Genomic DNA, 24,183 nt, shown 5'->3' with positions numbered 1-24,183 from the left:
TACATATATATTCAAATTACCCTTGGTCGCTTATATCCTTTCTCTGCTCGCCAACGTATGTGTACGTCTTCATAAAAACACAGTTGTCTTAATCTTCAGCCTTTCTATATCAGAATCAAAAGATGTATTTGTACGAGAGGAATCCGATGAGCTATGAAGCTATTTCTTTGCAGATGTCCACTCGGTGCGGGTCAGAGCATTAGAACAAACAGTACAAAAACACGATAGGAGTGCAAAGCATAGGGAAGGTAAACAAATAACTTAAAAATATACAAATAGAACTTGACAATGTTTTATCTTACCAGGTTAAACCCACTGGGATAGTCTCGCTTATCATGTGGACATTTGTAGCATCAAAATAATTTAACTAATCGAAATGCATGTTTCTAAATGTATATACCCATGTGCATTGTCGTCACGATACAGCACTGGGCGACAAGGGCAGAAACGATAATTTCAGCAAGTGGGAAAAAAACACGCTAGGTCAGACATTCAACTCTTCCTGCAGCCAAACCTGCACTTCACACTAACGCAGTGCATATGTGATCGTGCAATTCGATGCTGAAATTTCAGATGAAGCTATATGAATACTGATCACTTGGTATAACTCAGATTTTTCGTATTAAGAAAACATATTTTGGGATTTGGCGTCCTGCCCCTATTATCGGGGTGCAGTGTGCAGTTGACTTCAGCCAAGTGCACTCCACTGCACTGCCTCCTTAAACACATGCTGTGTTGTTCGTCGCATTGTCCTGCCATCATCTCGCTGAGATGTTAACTACCTCGCCTGGTATACAGGGCATGGGTTCGACCCGGACCCTGACGCTTACCGTATTTTTGGAGTTTGCGTGTTCTCCCCGTGGTCACGTGGATTTTTCTCCGGGTCCTCCGGTTTTTCCCTCCAAATTTTAGTCTTATATTGGAGAAATAAACGCGTGAAGATAAATAGGCAAAGTAGTAACCATCTCAGATGTGTTCATGAAACACATTCCTGCGGAGGGAGCTGGTAGGAACGTTGGGTTGCTCGGTCAATGGCCAGGGTCAACGGCGGCGTGGTGTATTTCGCAAATATGCCCGACTGTGAGGGGGGGACACAAGCCGGCGTGAGTATGTTAAACGTTGAGTTTTATAAAGGCACCACGGGGTGACCAGCTCCTCCCCATCCAGCCACACCCTCTACCCAGCCCCACCCCACCCAGCCCCACCCCACCCAGCCCCTCCCCACCCTCCCCTCCCAGCCCCTCCCTCCCCATCCAGCTCCTCCCTCCTCACCCAGCCCCTCCCTGCACGACGGACACAATAATCCCCTGTAGGCTGGTGTAACCAGGAGGTTCCCTACCAGTAATACTTTCATCATCACCAATAGTAATAAACTACGCAGTGATTGATGAATTAACAAAGAAGGAAATTGGGGCAAAATATCAACAAAATATAAGCAATCTATAACACATTTTCTAAACAAAAGGAAACCATCGTTGGAGCTAAACAACTGGAAAACCCAAGAGTGTTGACATGAAGGTAAATTATACAAAGCATACCGGGAGTAAAATGATGAAATAAAGAGGGAAGCGAGGGATTTTTTAAAATCACATTTTAGATATGTATAAAGGAACGTGTTTTCAAGAAGTGCATATCACCTGCCATGCCATATGGAATGTACACATAGACTTTTGACGAAAAACATGAAACGATAGAAAAATACCCAAAGCAAGCATTGGATTGCTGCTTTTCGGGAATTGTCGGAGCGTCCGACTCGCACAAGGGATGTGTTCAAATCCAGGGTAGCGGGCCATCATTATGCAATGGTTCATAACATGCATACGTACCCACTTGTGGGATTTCATCAGTGTTCACCATGTAGATAATGGGTTCCACCATCGTAATGTCTAATTTCCACTATTGGCTAAGAGCCACCTATGGAGACGAGCAACTGTCCGAGACCCCGATACTAAGTTCACTCGAGCACGAAAACCGTGACTTTCTCTGCATCAGCACAGAAATGGAGGAAACCATTTACATCCTGATCGAGAGCCACAGTATGGGCAAGTTAAACGAGCTGAAAAAAACACGGACATGTATATTGCACTGCTGTTCATTGCGTTCCAAATTGCAGCAAAGATATAGCTCATTTGGGATTCTTGAATAAGGTCAAAATGAATATAACAGGACATTGTTTTTCATCGTATGTCACATCGGTCATTATAAAACGAATACAATATACCGTGATATTTGGACGGGTTGAGCATTACAATTGAGCCCTAGAAACCAATTAGTGTAAAACTGTAAATCATTATCTTCTATTACTTCCCACATCATTAAACTCACAACACCATCTGGCTGTTGTCTTTTGCCGATATTTCTAGCCATAACTTCCTTAGTACTAGGATATTTTAAATACTCATATTGTGTTAAATAATGTACCCACTCTTTCATGTACAAGAGGGCATGTGCTCCCAATAAAGTAACATAAATGTTCTACAAGTCCAATTTAATTAAGAATTTGGGAATTTGTTCCATATTGGCGAAGGGGGCCCTTCACTTTGGTTTATAGCCCAGCAGAACATAGAACAACCTGCATTGGACATGCACTTCCTAACACCAAAACGTAGCCGTTGTACCCAGAATGTGGTCAATTCAATGGATGAATATGGATTTAAAGCTTTCGTGACTGCAGGGATTCATCTTCTTGGTTCTTTCGGTAAAGTCACGTAGAAGGGAAGTAATACAATAATAAAAATAAAACATAATAAAACAAAACAACATTATTTTATTACTTCCCTTCTACGTGACTTTACCGAAAGAACCAAGATGGATGAATATGGTCCAATGTTCTTCGCTTCACCACTGCACCAATTTTCAAGTAATTGGCCCAATTTTTTTCAATTACCAAGCACACATTGGTGTACGATTGCCTTAATTACAAGGCCAATGTCAGTGTTCACGAAAGTGGCCCTGTGTGTGTGCAAGTATATGCGCAAATAATATTTGAATAATATGAAGCAAATGAATTTGACCTCTGAGCAGACGAAATCTTGAATTGTCTCTCGACAGAAACTGCTGTGTATTATAAAAGCACTTTACTCGTGAACATATGGTGCCTTCAAATCTAGTCGAGGGTAAGCTAAGCCAATCACTGCTGGAGGGTATATAAAACCGGTAACACTTTGTGAGAATCAAGTGGATTCCTCGTGTCCGGTAAGGACTGGTTCCCCAAAGTGGGAATGTTGAATTTCCACCAGCGAGCCCAGGGCTAGCCGGTTGAGGTCATGGATTTTTTAATCTGTATAAAAATGTGCCTCCTTCAACGGAGATGTTACTTTCTACACATATTAGAACGTATGTATGGAAACAATGTTTAGGATACAATGTATTGTACTCATGCATAACATACAAGAAACCAGCTATGGAGAAACCAAACTATGGTACATAGGTTTTTGGGTTAGGTCGCGTAAATATATCAATGTTGTGTCGTTAAAACCCGCCACCACCCGACACAGCTAACTAGTAAGGGTTGTCACATAATCATAACGTGCCAATTCGTCACTAGTACAGCACACCGGTGTTGCTTTGCCAAGCCACGATACATTTATACATTAACGCGATTTAACCCAAAAACCTCTATTGATATTGGTCGCAAAAGCCTACGTGTTAAACCAACTATGGTAGTTAACAGCAATGTCAATTCACTGGTTGATTTAAAATCTCATGGTCCTATTGGCCACTTTACATTTCGCTTAGTCTTATCTTTAGACTGTACTGTCTTTGCAATTTAAATGCTAAAATACAACTTTTCAGATTCCCCACCTCACTGAATAGGGGCTATGAACTACAGATGTCAGTATATTAATTAAATTTTGAAATGTACAAATAATTTCAACATTTTCATTTTTTTACACTAAAATATCCATGCCCACTAGAAATGGGAAAATGTGTTCAGGCTCGTATGCTGACCATTTAAATGATTGTCCTGCAGCATTGTATATATGTATATGAAGAATAAAAAGGCACTCGTCACGTTTTGAATTTTGCTCAGCCTAGCTTCATGAGCGTGGTTATTTCCACAAACGGCAGCTTAAAACACATTGTCCTGCGGAGGCAGCTGGTAGGAACGTTGGGTTGCTCGGTCAATGGCCAGGGTCAACGGTGGCGTGGTGTATTCCACAAATATGCTCGACTGAGGGCAGGCACAAGCCGGCGTGAGTAGGTTAAAGAAACGTCACATCTCTGTGGGACCAGCCTCTTCGTTGGAACCCCAATGGATTTCCCACAAAACGGTACATACTACCCTTTTAGAAAATATGGGCAGTTGACCACGACGGTGTTTTGCCACAACACCCCTTAAGATTCACATTTCAAACCTAGAATTGTATATCTTAATCTAAGTCCTAATAATGAAGATAACCTGATTAAACAAATGACACAAAAAACACGATACTCTTTCAACATTTATCTTCAAATGATTGTCAATAATCACGTGTGAAAAAGTAGGTGAACCTCGACTCTGTAACTGGCAACACCCTTGAGCAGCAATGACTGCAACTAAGCGCTTCCTGTAACAGTTGGTCAGTCGTTCACATCGGATTTTAGGAATTTTGGCCCAAACCTCCTTACCGAACTGTGACATTTGAGGGTTGCCTTGCATTGACAGCCTGCTTCAGGTCCTAGCACATGTCGATGGGCTTTAGGTCCAGACTTTAACAAGGCCATTGTAAAACCCAGAAATTCTTCTTTTGCAGCCATTCTTCCGTACATCTGCTTGTACGTTTAGGAACAGTCTTGCTGCAAGACCCACTTTCGGCTTCTGCCCACGGATGGCCTGACATTCTCTTCCAGAATCTTCAGATACAATGCAGAAGTCATGGCTGTGTCAATGGTGCAGGCCATCCAGGTCCTGAGGCAGCAAAGCATCCCAAAACCACCACATTCCCACCACCACCACCACGCCTGACAGTTGGGATGAGGTTCTTCTGCTCTAAAGCGTTTGGGATTAAAACAATACCTTTTCACGTGAGATACCGGTTCCAACACCTCATTTTCAAGTATAAGCTAATGGAGGTTTTAGACAATTAGTGACAAAAGGTAAGTTTAAACAAGAACTTGGTTTTATAAGAAATAATGGTTAAATTTGGATGCTTAGTTTAATGAATCAAACAGTGCAGCTGTGGCATGTAACTGGCACTGGCTCGGGTGGACATTCAAACTCACCAGGTACACGCACAAATCAACAGATTGCCAGCCTAATGTGGGGGGACATCACAAGCTGTAAGGTGCAGTAGGTGTCCACGTTGCCTTTATTATTCCACACTGGCCATTCAAATGGATAAACCTGAGGCACATCACAAGAGGTTTAAGCATGCCGCTATAAAGTACAGAATAATTTGGTAACAAAATGCTTATCAATGGTATTTTATTTAAAAAGTGTTTCAGTCTGCTGGTATTATCTGCTGAGTTGCAAAGCAATTGTTGGGCCAGACCAAATTTGTTTTTGGATGATTTATGAGCAGTGTTTCCCTTTTATTGTTATAGCAATCAGTTTACCCAAAATAAGTTAGAAGTTTTACATTGATGTAATTTAACTTAACAGTTATCAGACTGAACTATAAGGTATATGGAAATACTACCTACATTGTTGCAAATTCAAAGTTTATTTTAATTATCCACAGGTCAGAAGCTGGTCACAAAAGCAAACACGATGTCTCAATACTAAAATTACTTATTCAGCATTTAAATAACAACCCTTGCCTGCAAATGAATTTTAAAATCAAACACTGAGCTTTGTTTGTAAAACATAGTACACCTTGCAGATTACAAAGAAAAGTGTGCTTGACCAAATTAAAATGCTGCAATGAAAGTATTACTAGTCCCCTTCTGCAACAAATGAAACCAGGCATTTGATGGTTCAACAAGCTGAACGAGTCATTACAGGAAGGTCATTTTAAAAACCATGCTGGATGTGGCGGTGAGTTTTCCAGAATTTAAGGAAGAGATGGAGGTAGGGCATTTAGAACTATGCAAGACATGAACATGTTTAATTGTTGAAACAAGTAGGCTGTGGGCATTACAATGTTGTCCCCCATATGGTCCACAGATACACAAACCTTTTTGGAAGTATCTCACACAGCTCCCCCCCCCCCCCCCCCCCCCATTGATATGATTTTGTTCACTTTCATCACAATGGCTGATCTGAGCTAAACAAGGAAACAGCATCTGACACGTTATCATTTAACATGTGCATTACAAATGCTCTTAAGTATAACCGAATGTAAATTGCTCTGATGATGACAAGTTAAAATATGACATGCTACCCAGGGAACCACAAATGCCTGGGTAAGCATTTTGTAGGATAAGTCACTGAATTAACCTTATAGAAAGAAAACACAAGTTGATGCAAAACTCTTAAAACTTAATTCTTGAGATAGGGTAAAACTACATTCCGTTTTTAGCATGTATAACGTTGCATAAGAGTACACGCTTGTGTTTAAAATCAGGAAAAAAATTGGACTGAAAAGAAATGAAAGAACAAAAAAAACTAATTTGGTCTGGCCGCATTTGTTTACGGTCATAAAAAAACATTTTTTTTTTCCCGGACTTCAAAAATACAAAGTTGAACGTAGTCCAAATCCGACCATTGAACACGGTGAGGCAAGAGGTTCATTTTACTCTGCTTCTGCGACCTCCTGCTCATCTGCAGCATCTGCCACACCTTTGGCAGCCTGAGGTGAGAACAAAGGGAGAGAAAGAGAAGTGCATCACATGAGGCAGTCCATGAACTTACACTCCTTGAAACCATCAAATCCATCAGGCAAATTAACGAAGACTTTGTCTTGCGGAAGGAAGTCCCGTCAACTTACCTGGTATGGCCAGCTGATGAAGTTTCTATTGTTAATTTAGTTACATTTTTATGGAAGTGTATTGTAGTAACACTTCCTTAAACGGAAAAGTATAAAACGTGTGATGTTTCACGCAATGGCTCTTCTTACTGACAATGGGCTCTGAAAAGAAGGCTCATTCACCCAACACATGGCCCGTTGTATATTGTCTTTTAAGGCCAGTGCTGTAATTTGTTTGTGCACTACTGCCCACGGTACTATCATGTCATTTGTAGTTACTTTGGTCATTACTTTCAAGTCTGATTTTAAACCTGCCCTTAAAGTGTTTTTGGCGTATTTTAATTAACAAAAGTATTTTTCAGGTGCATCACTAATTGCATGACCCAAAATTGGCAAATTTAGCAAAATTAGCTTCACGATTTGCAGGATTAAGAATGTACAATACACATTTCCTGCACTCGAGGGTGGCCCTCTTATGCATGCTTTTCAGCAGTGGGGAGAGGGCAAAAGCACACAAATTAAAGTTTGGAAAAACATGAGAGGGACTTCAAATTCAATAAATGTCTTTATACAACTGCTCTTGTATTTAGGACCTGTTTAAAAAAAAGGAATCCTTAAATGGCCAGCTTTTGGGCTACCTCCAAACACAAGTGACAAAGAAACTTGGCCACATTTCTCCAAGCAGCACTGAATTGAGATCCTTAAAGCAGCTTTTCCAAAAAGGATTAAAATTCTCAAGTTTCATTTTAGGAAACGTTGCTTAGTTTTTGTCCCAATGCTTTCCTGTTGTGCACGTGAAGCCTTGGCATGACATCTGCCCTTGTGGCACGAAGCAACAAAAGACACCGTGTGTTGCTGTATATACAAAACACTAGCTCACACATGGTGTGGGAGTGAGGCGATCGTAGCAAATATGCACAAAGTGGTGTAGGAAGGTTTACATGCAATTAACTTAACTTGCACAATAACACGTGTACAATGGGAATATGACCGAAACCAAGATTGAGATAAAGCAGGCAGCGGCATGAACACCATTCATCGTTACGGGCCTTCCCAATGTGCATTGGTTTTACGAGCCTGGTTTCTTCATTCCTATATTAGCGGTGTGAACATGGTGTTGAATTCCAAAAGCTATCCCATGAAATGCGTCTGTGGCTGACAACACATGACATAAAGTATTATTCATTACCTTCTTTTTCTTCTTCTTTTGGGCCTTTCTGCTGGCAGAACTCTGCAGCAGCGCCTGCAATGCAACATTCAAGAAGATGAGTTTTGTACACTTTGCCATTGTATCAATCCGTTTTGTTAAATTATATATTTTTTACTAGGGGAGGGTCAGTTAAATACCAGAAGGCACAAACCAATTAATGCTAAAATATACGAACCGCACAGAAGTCTCTAGGCAATAACTAAGATAGCCAACTAAGGTAGTCTTACAAATGATCAGAAACACATTAAGCTGATGAGACTACAACATTGGTCTAATTTCCCAAGGGAGTTAATATTATAAAAGAGGGAAAGTCACCACAATAATGAGATGGGCGTAATTAGTCACCGAGAAACTAACGAAGTGTTTCCCCATTAACAGTGAACTTTGTACTGCCCATACACCGAGGCTCAAATGTCAGTGTTACATGCATCTACACACAGAAATACAGGCAAATTGCATGGACCATATGGCTCAAATGTCAGTGTTACATGCATCTACACACAGAAATACATGCAAATTGCATGGACCATATGGCTCAAATGTCAGTGTTACATGCATCTACACACAGAAATAGATGCAAATCGCATGGACCATATGGCTCAAATGCCCAATGGGTGGTGGTCCAAAACCAGTGGCTAAAATTACAAATTCAAATGGCAGAAGTAAATAGAGAGGATGACACAATAATGATTTGTCAAAAATTGGTAATTTTATCAGCGATGGCTGGAGGGGCAGAATGGCCCCATCATATACATTTTCAATCATCAATGAGTTTCACTTTCCATATTGCCCCTAATAAACATATAGGTGACCAAGATAGGTATTGACTTAAAGCTTTCGTGAACGCAGGAATTCATATTCTTTGGGTCTTTCGGCAAAACCACGTAAAGAGAAAAATAATAAAATAGGCTATATTTGTTTCACCTGATGATTGCTTTGTGTTCCAATCGAAGCGTCGTGATATTTTTATTTTTTATAATTTTTCTATCTACGTGGCTTTGCCGAAAGACCCAAAGAATAAGATAGGTAGTATATGTTATATTAAAGGAGAAACATGGTTACATTTTCAAAAGCAAATTTATATTGTGCAATTATATAATTGGTGCATGTCTTGCAATAATTGTCAATCTTCATGTAATGTGTCTATTAGGGCATATTTTTGTTTTATAAGTAATGATTTTATAAGGAAAATAAGCTTGACACATTCTGTAAAAACAATGCTGCTGATATTAGTCTCCCAGCCAGGAGATACTCGGAGAACAGCACCTGACTTGAGCAGCATGTTGTAAGTTCATGGCCTGCTTTGGGGACAACTTTGACCATTATCCCCGTGAGCTACATAAAATAGGTTCTACGCCGTAAGGTGTTTACAATCACGAGAATTTAAATTGACCAAGACCGCTAAAAGAAACTGTATATCCAGAAGTCAAGTCACTGCCACACCTTGAGTTCAGGGTCCTGCACCTCCAGCTCCGACTTGTACAGCTCAGGGTTGTGCAGGTTGGCAGTGATCCTCAGTGGCCCATTGGGCATGAGCAGCACAGTAAACTTGAACTGGGCCACAAACTCCGCTGTAGGAGGAAGGGAAAGAGTGAGTCAACAGATTCAAGTGCAAGAGGTCCAAGGCACACATGAGCATCACGATACACAGAGCAATAATATACAGCATGTTGGACAAAGTTACTCAAATGGCAAGATCGATCTGTGTGTGGCACAAAACTGAGATAGCACAAGTGATACACGATTCCAGTAATTAAGGGTAAGGCCTGCACTGAACAGCACTTTAGACAATAGAATATTTGCCTCTGAAATTTCAACTCCTAGTTCCAGAATGGAATGCTGCGGGTCACAGCTTTCCCTTCACAGTGTAACGTGAAGACTTCCAAAATGAACCGCACATGATGACATTGCCAGTCATGTGGATCTCGCATTGTCAACGGAGGTGAAGGTGTCGTCCATGTGCCTGTGACAGTAGTATGCACCCGCATCGCAGGGTGGCGAGTTAGAATTCTATTTTTTCATTAACAGCTTCACACTCCGTCTATCATAAACAGCGCAGGTAAATATTTCCAAAAGCATGGCTATGCTTTAGCTTCATGTAATACAACAGGTGAATCTTTGTTGTTTATCTTAACCCCTTCCCATATCAAGACAACTGCAAGTTTCAGGGTGGGTCCCGTTCAACACTGAATATCAGAACGTGCAAGCAGTCGGCGTCAATATTATTACAAGCATAGCACCACTGTTTTTAAAAACACTGTACTCACCGCAGAGAACTGTAGCGACACGACCGCACTATGATAGCTGGTGCCAAACTGTGCCACGCGCCCTCCCACATGGCCTTGTGGGAGCCTCGGTCGCAATAAAGCTACGTCATCGAAACGGAACCGGAAGAAAAGCTGACGATGTACTCACACGTACGTCATCGGAATGGGAAAGGCTTAGCAGAGGAAAGTACTCACATTCCTTCTCGTAGAGCACGGGGAAAGGCTGCAGCAGCTCATGCTTCACGCACTCCACCACCCCCATGCGTGCCTTCTTCTCGTCCTCAAATGCCCTGTAAGCGTGTGCGCACACACATCACAAGGTATAAGTGATCACTGTTAAAGTAAACAAATTATTTGGCGATGCTGCTTTGGCACAATATTAACTCGTGTTCGGAGTAGGACATGACAACAGTTTGTAATTAACCAGTCCATACTATTTTATAACATCCTGCATTAGCGGTGGGAAACTTCATGAGGAATGAAGGGGCCCACCGTGAAACAGTAGGTAAGAATCGGAATATTTATTTATACTGGAATCCGTTGAGTTATAAAGCTCTTTTTCACATATGTCGAGTCAGAGTACACACAGCAGACTAACACTAAACAAAATTAAGCAAGCGGCCGCTATTTTATATACACCTCGTCTGTGTGACCCAGGTTAACTCAGGTTTGGAACTTTTGTCAACTGGAAAACACTTTGTAAATGACAGTCAAGCAAATCTTTATGGCACTCCAGTGACATCAGTTTAATCCGTTGCTGAACTGACATTACTACAGTGCTATTAAGGAGTGCCTAAACAAATGTTAATGTCTTCTTTTACAATTCTAACATTCTCTTTTACATTGTCAAAGCTCCGCTCGTCTTTTTTTAATTAACAGAGCTTCCCTTTAATCACAATCGATCAGACACCATGGCTCCACAACGAGGTCGAATGCAAGCAAGAGCCACCGCAAGCCCACCGATCCACATGGGGTTACCGTAGCGTGAAGGGCATGACGTCGAAGCGGGTGGAGATTTCGCTGAGGAAGGCGCGCGAGGCCTTCATCTTCAGGATGTAGTGCTTGTCGGGGTTCCTCTTGAACACAGTCGTACGCTGGCCAGTCTCACGGGCCTGTGGTGGAACACGCCGCCAATGAAGCATTCAAAAAGCACACCTTGTCGAGTGCAAGACGTGGGACGCAAACCAATGTCGACAAAAGTGATATTCTACGCTTTCTTGCAAGGCTGCGTCATTCATTCTATGATTTTATTGACATTTATTTTGCCAGTATACATTGTTAAACCCCCTGTGCCTGTTTAAGCTGGGCATTTTGATACATTGCCTCAAAGAACCCTAGAATGAAATTTTCTAAGGATCTTGAAAAAAAAAATTTTAGGCATTTTTTTCAATCAAAATTGTATTTTCTGGCAACCATTAATTTGGGGGCTGTTTACCTCATTCCACATGGCTATGCTATGTACACAGCGAATCTTGGTTATGATCGATGAGCAACCGATGACATTGACCATAGCGAATGTGATGCAATATTTATGAACAAGCCATCCGAGTGCACTCATCTTTAAGCTGGTTTAGATTATTGCTGTAATGACATCAACACCAAATGTTGTGGTTGTAATATGGCCAGAGTTGGTAGTGTAATGCTTCTCGGTGTCTGAAAGCACCTGTCCTGAAGTGTTGCTAAAATGGATTGAAATTTCAGATTATTTATTTTAGCCAAACCATCTTCTTAATGGGCTGTTATGTAATTGTCCAGTGATATGCCAAGATTCCAAAATATTTAAACCTTATTTCATGTTTTTTTACTTTTAACTTATCTATACAATATCAACTTAAAATATACATTCCATTTGATATGGAAAATAGAAATCATGTCCATTTTGGAAAATTAAAACATTGGAAAAATGACATTAAAATATATCAGTGATGCAACATTAAGACTTTTGTATGCAAATGTATTACATTTTCAGTAATGTAAACCAATAAAGAGACACAGTTAAAAAAATACACGTTTGAAGAAACAATAGTATGTTGATGGCATGAATGATTACGAGGTAATCTAAAGTCTTTTGTTCACAATCATCATGATTTTGCAATGAAGGCAGCCGCATTTTAGTGTTCATAAATGTCATAATCTTAAATTAACAATCTTTGATGGCTGTCAGCCATTCATTTCTAACGATTGAAATTCCAATTGAAAGACTATTTTTTATAAACAAGCGACTGGCCAATTTTATACTGTATTTTGTTTCGGTGTGCATGTATGTGTAATTTGAATTTGAGTATAAAATACGTTTGTGACAAACGGACCTTTATATGCATTATGGTAGCAAGTAACATAACATTACCTTGAGATATATGGGGTCGATAAGTGACTGAGCTAGTTCAGGCTCTACAGATTTCTCTATGACCTAGAGGTCTTACCTTGCCTTCCCCAGTGCTGATCAGGACATCCACAGCATAGACCTCGTGTACTTCAAAGCTAGCCTTTTCATGATCCTTCCTGCAGACGTGAGACGTTTAAGTCAACTAAAATTAGGGAATCATGCTGACTTTTTTTATGCAAAAGTGTTAATGTCTCCTGGCCGATCCACTCTTGACATCCCACAAAGGTAAACACATTTTACTGAAGAATAACGGGGGAGCCTCGGTACAGAGTCAAATTCATGACATACACGAACATCAACAGCAAGGGTTCATATCGCCGTGGTGGTGGTCAGTATTCTGACAGAACCAGTGGACCTCCTACAAAGTGGTCCCGAATTTTGATAACCCTCCCAGAATATGATTGACCAAATCATAATTTAAGCTGGGGCCGACCTTAAAAAACCGTGTAATTGGGAGTCACACATTCTGCCACAGCAATACATAATTTAAACATATTTATTGGGACTGCAGATCTAAGGCTGCTCACTTTTGTTGGTCAGTGGGGTTCTGGATGACTGTCTTCTCCCCATCGATCACGTGCTGCTTCAGCTGGTGGGACAGCATGCCTGCAAAGAATCATACCAAGCAACGTAAATAAAACCCTACAGTAATTTACCCAATATTTGTTTACATTTCACTGAAATATGCATGCTTTTGCTACACATGAAAATACATTTTCCACAAACAAAAGTGGCATTTTCTAAATGCAGCTCTTGGCTTGATAGCCAAATTTGTCAATAAAAAAAATGGTACCGTACATTGCGGGAGTAACTGATAAACTAGCCAGTTTGTAAAAACAAAACATCCGAGACAGATTTGGCACGGTACATAAAATACAGAATCTAATATCTGGTACAAAAGATGTATTAACGAAGCTATCAACACAAGGTGTGTACAGGATTAACTGCACGTGTGGTAAATGTAATGTTGGGCAAACATGACGAATGATCAGCACGAGACTAAAAGAACAGATAAATATTAAATTCTCACAAATACAACTGTTAGCAGTAGCAGAACACGCGTGCCAACAAGGACAGTCAATTGATTTTGTTGACGTTTTGTGCAAAATTAGCTACTACTGGCCAAGCCTAATTAGAGAATCTATCGAAATTGAAAGAAATCAAAATAACTTTAACTGTTCGGATAGCTACCGTCTTAGTGCTGCGTGGAAGCGAATCATCAAATAAGACGTTGTTGAAATGCATGCCTACAAAGGGCAGCATACTTCAATAGGGATTACCGTTGGTTGGGCTATTTTGATAAACACAATAGACAGGAGGACACGTTCAAAGGGCTCGCATATTGCACTTGCATAATATACACGACACCATTTCAACAAACAGCCATGGCAGTAGTAGCATTATGTATGTGATTGGGAAATCAATGTCCATCCAACCTAAGCAGTAGAGCTGGTGAAGCAATGCAGAAATACTCCACATGTGGGTGCACATCACCATGTCTGAAATGAGTCTCACCTTCAATGGGGGTGCATTTAAATTCAGTTGCCATTTTATTCCACATCTGAGTCACCTGAGTGTTCTGAAATTCAAAACAACGTGGAATTGTGACATCTGTGAAGCAGTTTTGAAAACCAGAGGAGCATGAGGCTTTTAAGATGACAAAATAATACAAAACTAATTTAAGTACACAATCATTGTTTATACACTTTATACACTTACTCATGAAAAAAAGCATCCACATCAACATAAACAGACACGGATACCTTTAACATGCTGTACACTATAGAAGTATTAACTATAAATGCCCATCATTAACACAATAACAATACATTTTATCTTTGGCATGTGTAACAATGCAAGGGACATTTAATCATCTATTTTGAATATTTGCAAAAATTGGCCAACGCTGTTGCTTGGGATATACTGGTGCAGTTTAATGTTAATCCTGGATTCACATAACCGTTCCAGTCCGATAACTGGGCAATTGCTGCCACACAAAGCTGTTTTGCTCACCACAAGTATAATTTAGTCACTCTGTGAAGCGTCATATAGTTAGGGCGTGATTTAGATCGCTTTGCTGAAAGACTAATCAGTAATAATGACATTGCTGTCATAGCTTGGTGCACTATCCCGCTTCCAAGCATTAATCACAAAAGTATGAACTTGTGTCATTGCCTTGTGCTTCTTCCAGGAAGGCCGAAATACACTGGGTACCAATAATAAATGCCGCTTTGAACGGTGAAATTTCACGAATTATTGTTTAACTATGGAATAACTGATACTTGTGGAAGAGGGCAAACAGACGGCAAAGGATTTCTATACAACACAAAACGGCCCAACCGAGATGCCCTGGCTTTGGTTCAGGTACCTCTGTTCCAGCCTTGACGAGCCGCAATGCCGCCTCCGAACACAGGAACGCCGCCTTGACCACGTCCGCTTTCCTGTCCGAGGCTGGATTTTCCTGTTCCCAACAGTAAAATGCATCTTCAGCACATTTAGCAAGTCACGGTGCCTCTCTCCAAACTCAACGAGCATTCGGTGGGGTGGTGCTCATCCCCATTTGAGTTCTCAGTCAGTGGTTGAAATGCCTTATTCACCTCGTAAGGAACCACCTCTTCCAAAAGATAACCCACTTACCTTCCCACAAATTGGTCCTCATTTTGGTGACCGTAAAGGCGTGATGATTATTCCTAATAAAACGTTTATTATCATTATGTGACTAAGTATAACTTTACTACATTGTTCTGTAGAAGTTCAAAAGAATCACGAGAGTAAATAATTGTTTTGCAAAAATACGTGTGGTTGTAATGTGGATCTCGTTATTTATATTAATTAAATATATCAATTAACTACATTGAAAGAAAACTTTATAACTACATTATAACTTTTAAAAAGCATGCCCTATTTCTTGGCTACATTACCAGGCAAATTTGAGAACTTAACCGTCGATTGTGTGTAAAATGTTGAAACGGCTAGGGCTCTTGTATTAATATTAACCAGGAATTGCATTTTTTGGCCACGTTACCTTGGAAACACCAAGGATGAAAGTATGCGCAGCCGTGGCGACAAACCCATCCACATGAACTCCCAGGTCACTGAAATAAAGTGAAGCACATTACCAAATTTAAGAAAGCATGGTTTACATGAAATGTTTATATATCCTAACACAAAATGTTGTTGCTATTAAATGTGTATTTTATTTCATGGGACGTTAACAGTAAACATTTTATGTGTTCCATTATTAAATGAAATGTTGAAAAAAATTGATTTCGTTTGTTCTTGGTACATGTACATGGCATAGAATAAGAAACATTTTTGCAATATAAAAATGTTTAACTTGGGAAGGAAACGTGTTACATTTAATCGATTTTCTGAAATATTTTAGCCAGATAAACACATTAACACCTAGATATTGTTAAAAAAGGTAGGCCCTGAAGGCACAGCAAAGATTAGGCAACCATAACTAAAGTAATACGGTTATAACATAAACCCCATAATTTAAAACCTTTAAAACATAATTAATACAATACTAATGCGGCTGGGTGGGAATCGTGGTTTTATAAAGTAGATTTTCCCAGTGTGATCATCAATGACTGCACAAAAACAGTCACATTAATTTTGGTTTAGCACTTAAAATTGGCTAAATGCCAAATTGGAAATAAAACAAAAAAGGTGTTCAACTCTCAGTGCTCCAGTTAATTTGTTTTAATTTTAAAGGAGACTTGAAAAAACATCAATGGTGGTTGATGTATCTGCTTCCGCAGGCCACTGTCTGACAAAAGGGGATTGCATTGTTCTGAGTAAATACTTCTTAACATAACATTCCCTTTTGTACAAGTTTGTTCCATTTGCATGCATGTAACATCAGCTTATCATTCGAACACACATTTAATGTTAATAAACCATAAAAATCTTGATTTGAAGCTTTCGTGATTGCAGGAATCCACTCTTTGGTTCTTTCGGTAAAGTCACGTAGGTAGAAATAAAACAGAACACCTTGTGTTGCGAAGGAAACGTCGCGATTTGTTTTATTTTATTTCTACCTACGTGACTTTACCGATAGAACCAGAGTATGGAAACGATACAAAAATTCTTACACAATTAATGCATCGTGAGTTTCGTAAAACATTTAATTTATATTTGATACATCATGTAAAATGGTTGTATAAGATGACTAAAGTTAGAAAAATTATTTAAGTTTACATCTGCATTGGAAGCTTATCTGAGCAGGCTGCCTGTCTCAATACAACTCCCTGGTTGAACACGGACATTAAAACTCTTTAAAGATTACGACAAACCACATTACACATCCTCACATTGCTATGTTAAGCTCACAACTTGATTAACATCGCAACTCTTTATTTCCTGCTCTTTGAAGGGCTCTTGGGCACAACACCAAAATTACGATTACATGCACGAAGCACATTGCTCGAGGTAGCGCCTATTATGCAGCGTACATTTTGACCAGATCCCCATTCTGCATGGTGCAGTCGGGATCGCTCTTGAGTGGAGAGAAGTGGCAGGTGCAGTTGTTCACAGAGATGCAGGTCGGGAAGGCAATGCCTAAACAACAAAGTTCATGTTCCATTAGGCTCATGCACGAATCAAACCACATCTGCAAAATTATCTGCCGACAGGTAAACCCTACACGGCAGCAGTGCCGGGTGGTGCGTGCAAAGGTGAATTAATGCTATGGTTATAGTCAATCGCATGTGGCATGGTGAGGAAAGAGAAATCAAGTTTAAAATTTGTTACATTGGCTAATGCATTGATCTTAAACAAATCAAGTTGAATGCTCTCAAAAGTTGTAATGATGTTATCTATGGAAACAGTGCATTATTTAAACACGTTAATGCTTCATCACCCACCTGTCAAAACTATTGGTGAGAAATCACGCAGCCCTGTTTTTATTAATTTGTAGGCATTAAAGCATTGAGTGAGAGTGCAATTAAAAATATTGAACTGCAAAAGAAACGTGCTCACCCAGACATGTGAAATACAATATTAAAACCCAATGACACCATATTGATTTGCACATATTTACCTCCAAAGGCCTACCCCGTTCATAAAAAATAACAAGGTAGGAATTTTCAAAAGATTCGTGTTATAATGGTTCTGCAAAGGTATGGTGGGTTTTCATGCCATGTACCATACATGTTGGCACGGTTGAGAGTGAAGTTATACGTGCACCACCTATTTCCTGAAAAATGCTGAACACTTCCATACGACTGGAAGAAGTTAAGAGTCATCCCGAAAAAGAGCATGACATAAATGATCATGGTAATTATTTTAACTACAATCACAGAGTAATGTTGACTGTAGCAAAAACAAAATCAGGCTGGTTCATGTTTGCTCTATTCACTTAACTTTAATCTACAAGGTTAAGAATAATTAAAACCCCACTATAATTAACGCAGCTTTCATTTTCCTAACTGTATTAAGTAACCTAAATCACCTGACATTAGTGCTATATAACAAGTTAAATATCTACAAAGAAATCCCATCTATTCCAAACACATGTAGCTCTTTCAAATAACACGAGAGAAGAGAGTGGCTACATGGGGTCTAAAGTGGAAATATTGCAAACCAATGAAATAAAATCAATAAACTGCAAGCTGTACTGTAAAGAATTGCAAAGTTTTAGCCCCAGAATTAAAGGAAACTTTTCTTACACCTCAGTATTCCCCCCGAAATAAAATCACATTTAAGCCAACTTATATATTTAAAAAAAATCTAATAGCAAAGTCACGAGAGCATATCATAGTTGACATTATTGTTTGCATAATTTGACTGGGAAAAACTTTATCATGTGGCAGAAAAAATGGCATGTCAGTATGCGCATGGGTCAAATGAGGTCTCGTGAAAAGTGTTTCTAGCTCCTAAACAGTTTCTTCTTAGAGCCAAATGCCTTTACAATTGCATAGACATTGTTGAAATAATTGAGAATAGACTCAAAAAAATGCAGGCATTAAAAACCACCATACTGGGTAAGGAACACAAGGAGTGCATATGGTCGAGAGTTGAATGTATTTGAATGGCGTGTTCCATGTGCATACCTTTCTTTATTTCTTTTTCCTTCTTAAACACTTTATTCGTCTCTTCCACAATCAGGTTGTCTCCCTTTTCGCACAAACTCCTCACCGACTCCCCACCCTTGGCAGCTTCCACCAGCTGCTTCATGATTTCTGAAAAAAGCAAAGAGATAGAACAATGCCACACACCGAAGAGGAAGTATTGTCAATAAGCACTACAAAATGCTTATATATTTTTATTTTAATAACCAATATGATGACTCAGCCAATTATCCCACATTGGTGAATAAAACGACACCAAATTGTCAAACGTGAACAATGGGGCTCCCAGAATGGAAAAGTGCAATTTCTCCCATCAATTTGAGTGTTCACTGAATATCTGTCAAAAAACTCAACATGAAAACTACATTTTCGTTGAAATATTTTTTAGTGATGTGTTAATGCTGACCTGACCATAAAAACTCACCACCACAAAATGGTTTGTTGGGTGGCAGCCCAGGAATTGAGCCACACTTCAAGTGCTATGGTTCCATGGCTCTTGACTTACTTAGCCATTAGATCCACCCAACCACATTGATCCATTAGTTTAATAACCATATAAAAAATTATAAACACACTGTTTTGATGGCCATTTCCTCCCTATATCCAACTACATGTTGGAAAAAATACCTTCAGCAGTAATGCCAGTGACTCAAAACTTCATCAGGCCATTATAGTTATTTTGGGACCTTGTGACAAAGCATCAATTTGACCAGACTACTGAATATTTTGTTGCATAAATTGCACACTTTATGACCTGTACGATAGTTTATCTCATCACTCGAAAAGATTATTATAGAAACATGGCATTCTGTATTAAATCCAATAAAAATTTTCATTGACAATTGAATACCAAAGGCAATGAACTATGTTGAAATGAATGTTGTTTAATGGTAGTCCAATTGGAATTTGGAGCATGACATGCACATATCCATGGCAAATTAGGTCATGAATTATTTAATGTACACTTTTCAGCAGTTGGCATTGAGCTTTATCAGTCCCACACAGATATTACCCATCAGCAGTGGGAATAGATCCATCAACTGTACTTTCAGTTGAGACCACAACCTATGCAAATCACCAGCATCAATGTAGACAGCTGCACATGTATTCATGTGGGCTCAATTACGTGAATGTGACTTTCCTTCTGAGAACTTCTCACACTCACAATGTTAAAAAGGAATATATATACATGTTGCCAATTATTCAAAATAGGTGCACAGTTGGGTATAACACATTTGAGTTCCTCCAAAGTCGACACACATTCCTTGTTCATGAAATTGATAATTGACCAAAGTCCACGTATATTATACATGTGTAGTGAGTTCAACCGAGTCGCAGACGTACTCTTTGGAGGCAACACATTTATTAACACCAACACCAAAGGGTAACTGCCCCTTAACAAGATAACAACCTATGGTGGTGGACCACCAGACTAACTAGACTAATTACACCGGGAGTAGCTACAATGGACCGGACCACAGCTCGGGTCCAGGTCCACATGTTGGAGAGTCTAGGACTTATAACGTAGATATCTTCTGGATGAATAACTGCCACCGGTCCTTCTCGGGGACCCGGCTTCTATTCTCTGCAGGGTGGTTGGCTCCGCCCTTGGCCACGACCACCTTCGAGAATCCTCGAGCACCCCAAGCCCCCACCTGGGGGGCCCTGTCTATACTTTACCGGTCACGTGTCCTTCAGGGTCAACCAGAGTGCCATGGCCCTGAGTAACCTCATTCCCATGGCCGGCACTCTCACACCCTATCCTGTAGGGGCCGGCACTGCACGCAGAGCGTGGTGCCATCCAGCACTGGCAGTCAGCGCTCACCGAGCCCCTCTTGGGCCAGTACTGCACCCACATATACGTGGTGTCCGCGATGTTAATACATCGCACGCCGTGCCTCTCTAGGGTCGGCATTACAGTGACATCCACGATGTCACTACACATGCATTATAAGTTTAGTCTCAACAGAATTAAATTAGTTCACATAGCTATGAGTACCGGTACACATTTGTAGTTTTCACAGCAATAATCTAAGGTAAAACAATTTACGTAATTTTGCGTTTGGAAAAACAGACTATTCAATTATAGGATAAGTGAGCAAAGCTTAAAGCCCACTTTGTAATAATCTAGTACAGTAGCAGCATCACAGGGTGTAATGATATGGCATACTGGGCTGTTACCAGCTTTCATTCCTATTGTGGGATAGTACCGATTCCTTTGGATAGTGACTCAAGTGGCGTGTAGCCATATTTACACCTAAAAGCATAACCTCACCCAGTCAAACTTGAGTTTCTAGTATATAGACACACATGCAATGTAAAATCGTGTGATATTCTGGGTTTCAGTAGTGCCTCCAGCTGACATAACAGCTAATAAGTATACGAATTAAGAAACAAATACAGCCATGTCATACCATTTCAATAGATGCAATTAAAGTAATATTGTACACGCGATCTAACCCAAAAACCTTTATTATGAATATTGGTCGCGAAAGCCCGTGTGTTAAATTGTACACAACTTTAACAGCAACAAATATGAAAGTTTTTTGGGGTTAGGTGGAGTAAAATAATGTCAAACCCTACACGTAAGTTAATAAACATCGCATCGCACGTTTTTTGTCACCGTTGATGATCTTGTCAGCAGGATCATCAACAGTAACGCCTTGCACTTAAAACAACTCATTAACTTAAAAGTGTCAAGATTGCTGGCTCGCTCTTCAGAAAACAGGCCTCTGAGCCACATTGCAAGAACGAAGATAGTCTACACGGTATTTTCTATCGGAGAAATGTCACTGCGAGCCATGGGTAAATTAACACCTGTCCATTATCCGGCCGATTATAATCTGCGACTGCACACCACAGGGCACAGCCCCAACTTTCAAGGTCAACATGTGACCCACAACCTACATAGCCATACTGCATCGAGTACTACAGAAGAAACTCAATTACTTAAAACCAGGTGAGAGGTGGATGAGCGATGAAATAAATGATCTTGCTCTGGCTACTACTAAACCCAATTGGCACACACCCTAAGATTGGACTCAGAACCTGACGCTGGACTACACCCCCCATCCTCCGATAATTTGGGCAAGGAATTAAAAAAACAATCCGTACAAGCATCTACTGTAGAACTCATAACGACCACGATCCATCATCATTCGCTGGAGGCGACCATCGTCAACCACCGAATTTCTGAAACCTCCGAGACGTGGAGCGAATCATACTCGGCACGACTCTAAAACATTCGTAGTTGCAAAAATCGTAAATTTGCAACACAATTCTAGTCGCGCTAACAATTGTTGCTACTTGGTAATGGCGTGTCTGTAACCAGAAGTTCTAAGGGCTTAACATGGTTTAACAGAAGCAGTATTTCAATTGTTAGAGGTTAAACACGTGTAGTGGTTTCTCAGTGGGATCGTAATGGTTAAAGGAGCAGTGTTGAGTGGCGAAAGGATACAGTCCGTGTTCAAATGTGCATCGACAATAATTTTATGCGGGGACAGTACAGTATCCCAATTGTTAATAAGTAAAAACATATTAGTGGACGATTAAAATATATACCCGTGATGACTCAACTGAGGATATACTCAATTGGGACCACAAATATCAATTATTGACCCCTACTGCAGACTACGCAATTACCTGAGTCATTGTTGCAAATGAGAACTAACTACCCTGGTATCTGGAGTTCTCATTTGCTTCAACACAATTACATTGCGAGCTAAAATTTCAAAAAAGCGCAGTGTCTCTCGGTAAAGATACAATAAATAAAATTAAGACTCAGTGGCTTGCTGTGGCAAAATTACTGAATGGTTAAATATAGAGGTGTTGATTGGTTATTAAATACAGTAGTAGCGGCGACTGTCAGTGAGTACGCATGAAGTTGAATTTCAATGGCAAGAGGGAGGCTGTAATCGGTATGGGGAGTGTTTCAGTGGCTAAACAAAAGGGCTTAGCGAATCGGATGCCAAGTCAACGGAACAGTGAATGTAAATGGTTAAAAACGACCGGCTCGATGCCGAAGCGTCTCTGTGTGCATGGAGAGGAAGCGGGAGTGACTACTCGATGGTTAAATAAAGGACCCTGAGGGGCGAATCCGCGCTGCCTTAACGAGACACGCGGCCTAGCAGCAGCAGCTATGAGCCAGGGCCACGTTTATTTAGCCAAACTGCAGCTATCCCATATTGTTGCTAAACCACTCAACCTCGTTCACCAGCGCTTCAATCACTCTTCATTCTCTGCTCGCGACCACAACCAACGTCGCGGCTACCGACACGACCGCGGCAAAGCGAAACCTCTCGCTCGCCTATCGACTGCAGACCGCGTGTGCGGCCTTCGCAATCACCACCACCAGGCCCCCACCGCCCCCACCGCCCGCCCGCCTGCACACACGACGCAGGCGAGCGCCGCCACCGCCGCCGCCGTCACCCATCGCTCAACTGTTCACGATGTCCCCTGCCATCTTGTACTTGGTGACCACGAGGTCCTCGGCGATCGTCTGCTCCTGCCCATCGTCGTCCGCCATCGTCGCAGTCTCGCCACTGCCACTGCTGCTGCCACCACCACCAACAACCAACAACAACCACGTGCTCGTCCCACACTGCCTTGCGCGTGCGCGCCCCTGCCGGAAGTGCCCCAACCCCGTTTCTTTTCGCGCCAAAACGCTGTAGCCCCGCCTCCGCCCATCACCCCCCCCCACAAGCCGGAAGTTGCATAAATTATGTTAATGAGCGGGTCTGTGCCACACGATGTCAGTCAGTGGTCGTCCATCAAAAGGCAGTCTTTCACGAAGTGTTTGTGAGTTCTTTTGAACTCCATTCTAATATCTTCTTGGTTCTTTCGGTAAAGTCACGTAGAAGGGAAGTAATAAAATAATAAAAATAAAACATAATTATGTTTATGTTTTATTTTTATTATTTTATTACTTACCTTATACGTGACTTTACCGAAAGAACCAAGAAGATGAATCCCTGCAGTCACGAAAGCTTTAAATCGAAAAAATCCATTCAAATATCCAGGCTTCATCGGGGTTTGAACTCGCATCGTTTAGGGTGAAGCGCATGGGTCCAGCACCACTGATGAGTTATCACGAGCACTGTTCACTCCCCTATTAAGTCTCGCACAGCGACCTACAACAACTATTTGTTTCATTCATGGGGACTCCCGTTTCACTTGCCCTATTTTGTATTGCAAGTGGCAATAAAACACACCTTGCATCCCATTTCATTTCAGCCAATCTCGTGCACTTTAAACCGATAAAGACGAGGTCTCGATTTCGTTTTTTTAGCATTTGTGATTGTCGCCTTTGTTGGATAGATTTCAGTTGGTCATTAAAAAAACCCATCCGTCTTGCACTTCAAATCCACGTGCAGTTTTGCTTCTGCAATAATATATAGTACAGCACCGTATTCACAAG

General features: G+C 40.7%; 1 protein-coding gene across 1 annotated transcript; it reads right to left on the bottom strand.

Moving 5' to 3' along the window:
- Positions 1–5,273: 5,273 nt before the first annotated feature.
- On the bottom strand, positions 5,274–23,382 carry PA2G4 (proliferation-associated 2G4). The gene is made up of 13 exons (XM_061554586.1): positions 23,208–23,382; positions 18,750–18,878; positions 17,151–17,256; positions 15,719–15,788; positions 15,062–15,154; positions 14,209–14,272; positions 13,221–13,299; positions 12,731–12,809; positions 11,286–11,419; positions 10,503–10,597; positions 9,484–9,611; positions 8,020–8,073; positions 5,274–6,713 (listed from the first exon to the last, which is right to left on the bottom strand). Exons 1-13 carry the CDS (start codon positions 23,290–23,292, stop codon positions 6,657–6,659), a joined length of 1,173 nt encoding a protein of 390 aa, XP_061410570.1. The 5' UTR covers positions 23,293–23,382; the 3' UTR covers positions 5,274–6,656.
- Positions 23,383–24,183: the final 801 nt, after the last annotated feature.

Source organism: Lethenteron reissneri, chromosome 20, assembly GCF_015708825.2.
Source record: "Lethenteron reissneri isolate LAM-NWPU_2019-01 chromosome 20, ASM1570882v1, whole genome shotgun sequence".
Taxonomy (NCBI): domain Eukaryota; kingdom Metazoa; phylum Chordata; class Hyperoartia; order Petromyzontiformes; family Petromyzontidae; genus Lethenteron; species Lethenteron reissneri.
The sequence above is the reverse complement of the archived record's forward strand: the minus strand, read 5'-3'. Positions and strand labels throughout refer to the sequence as shown.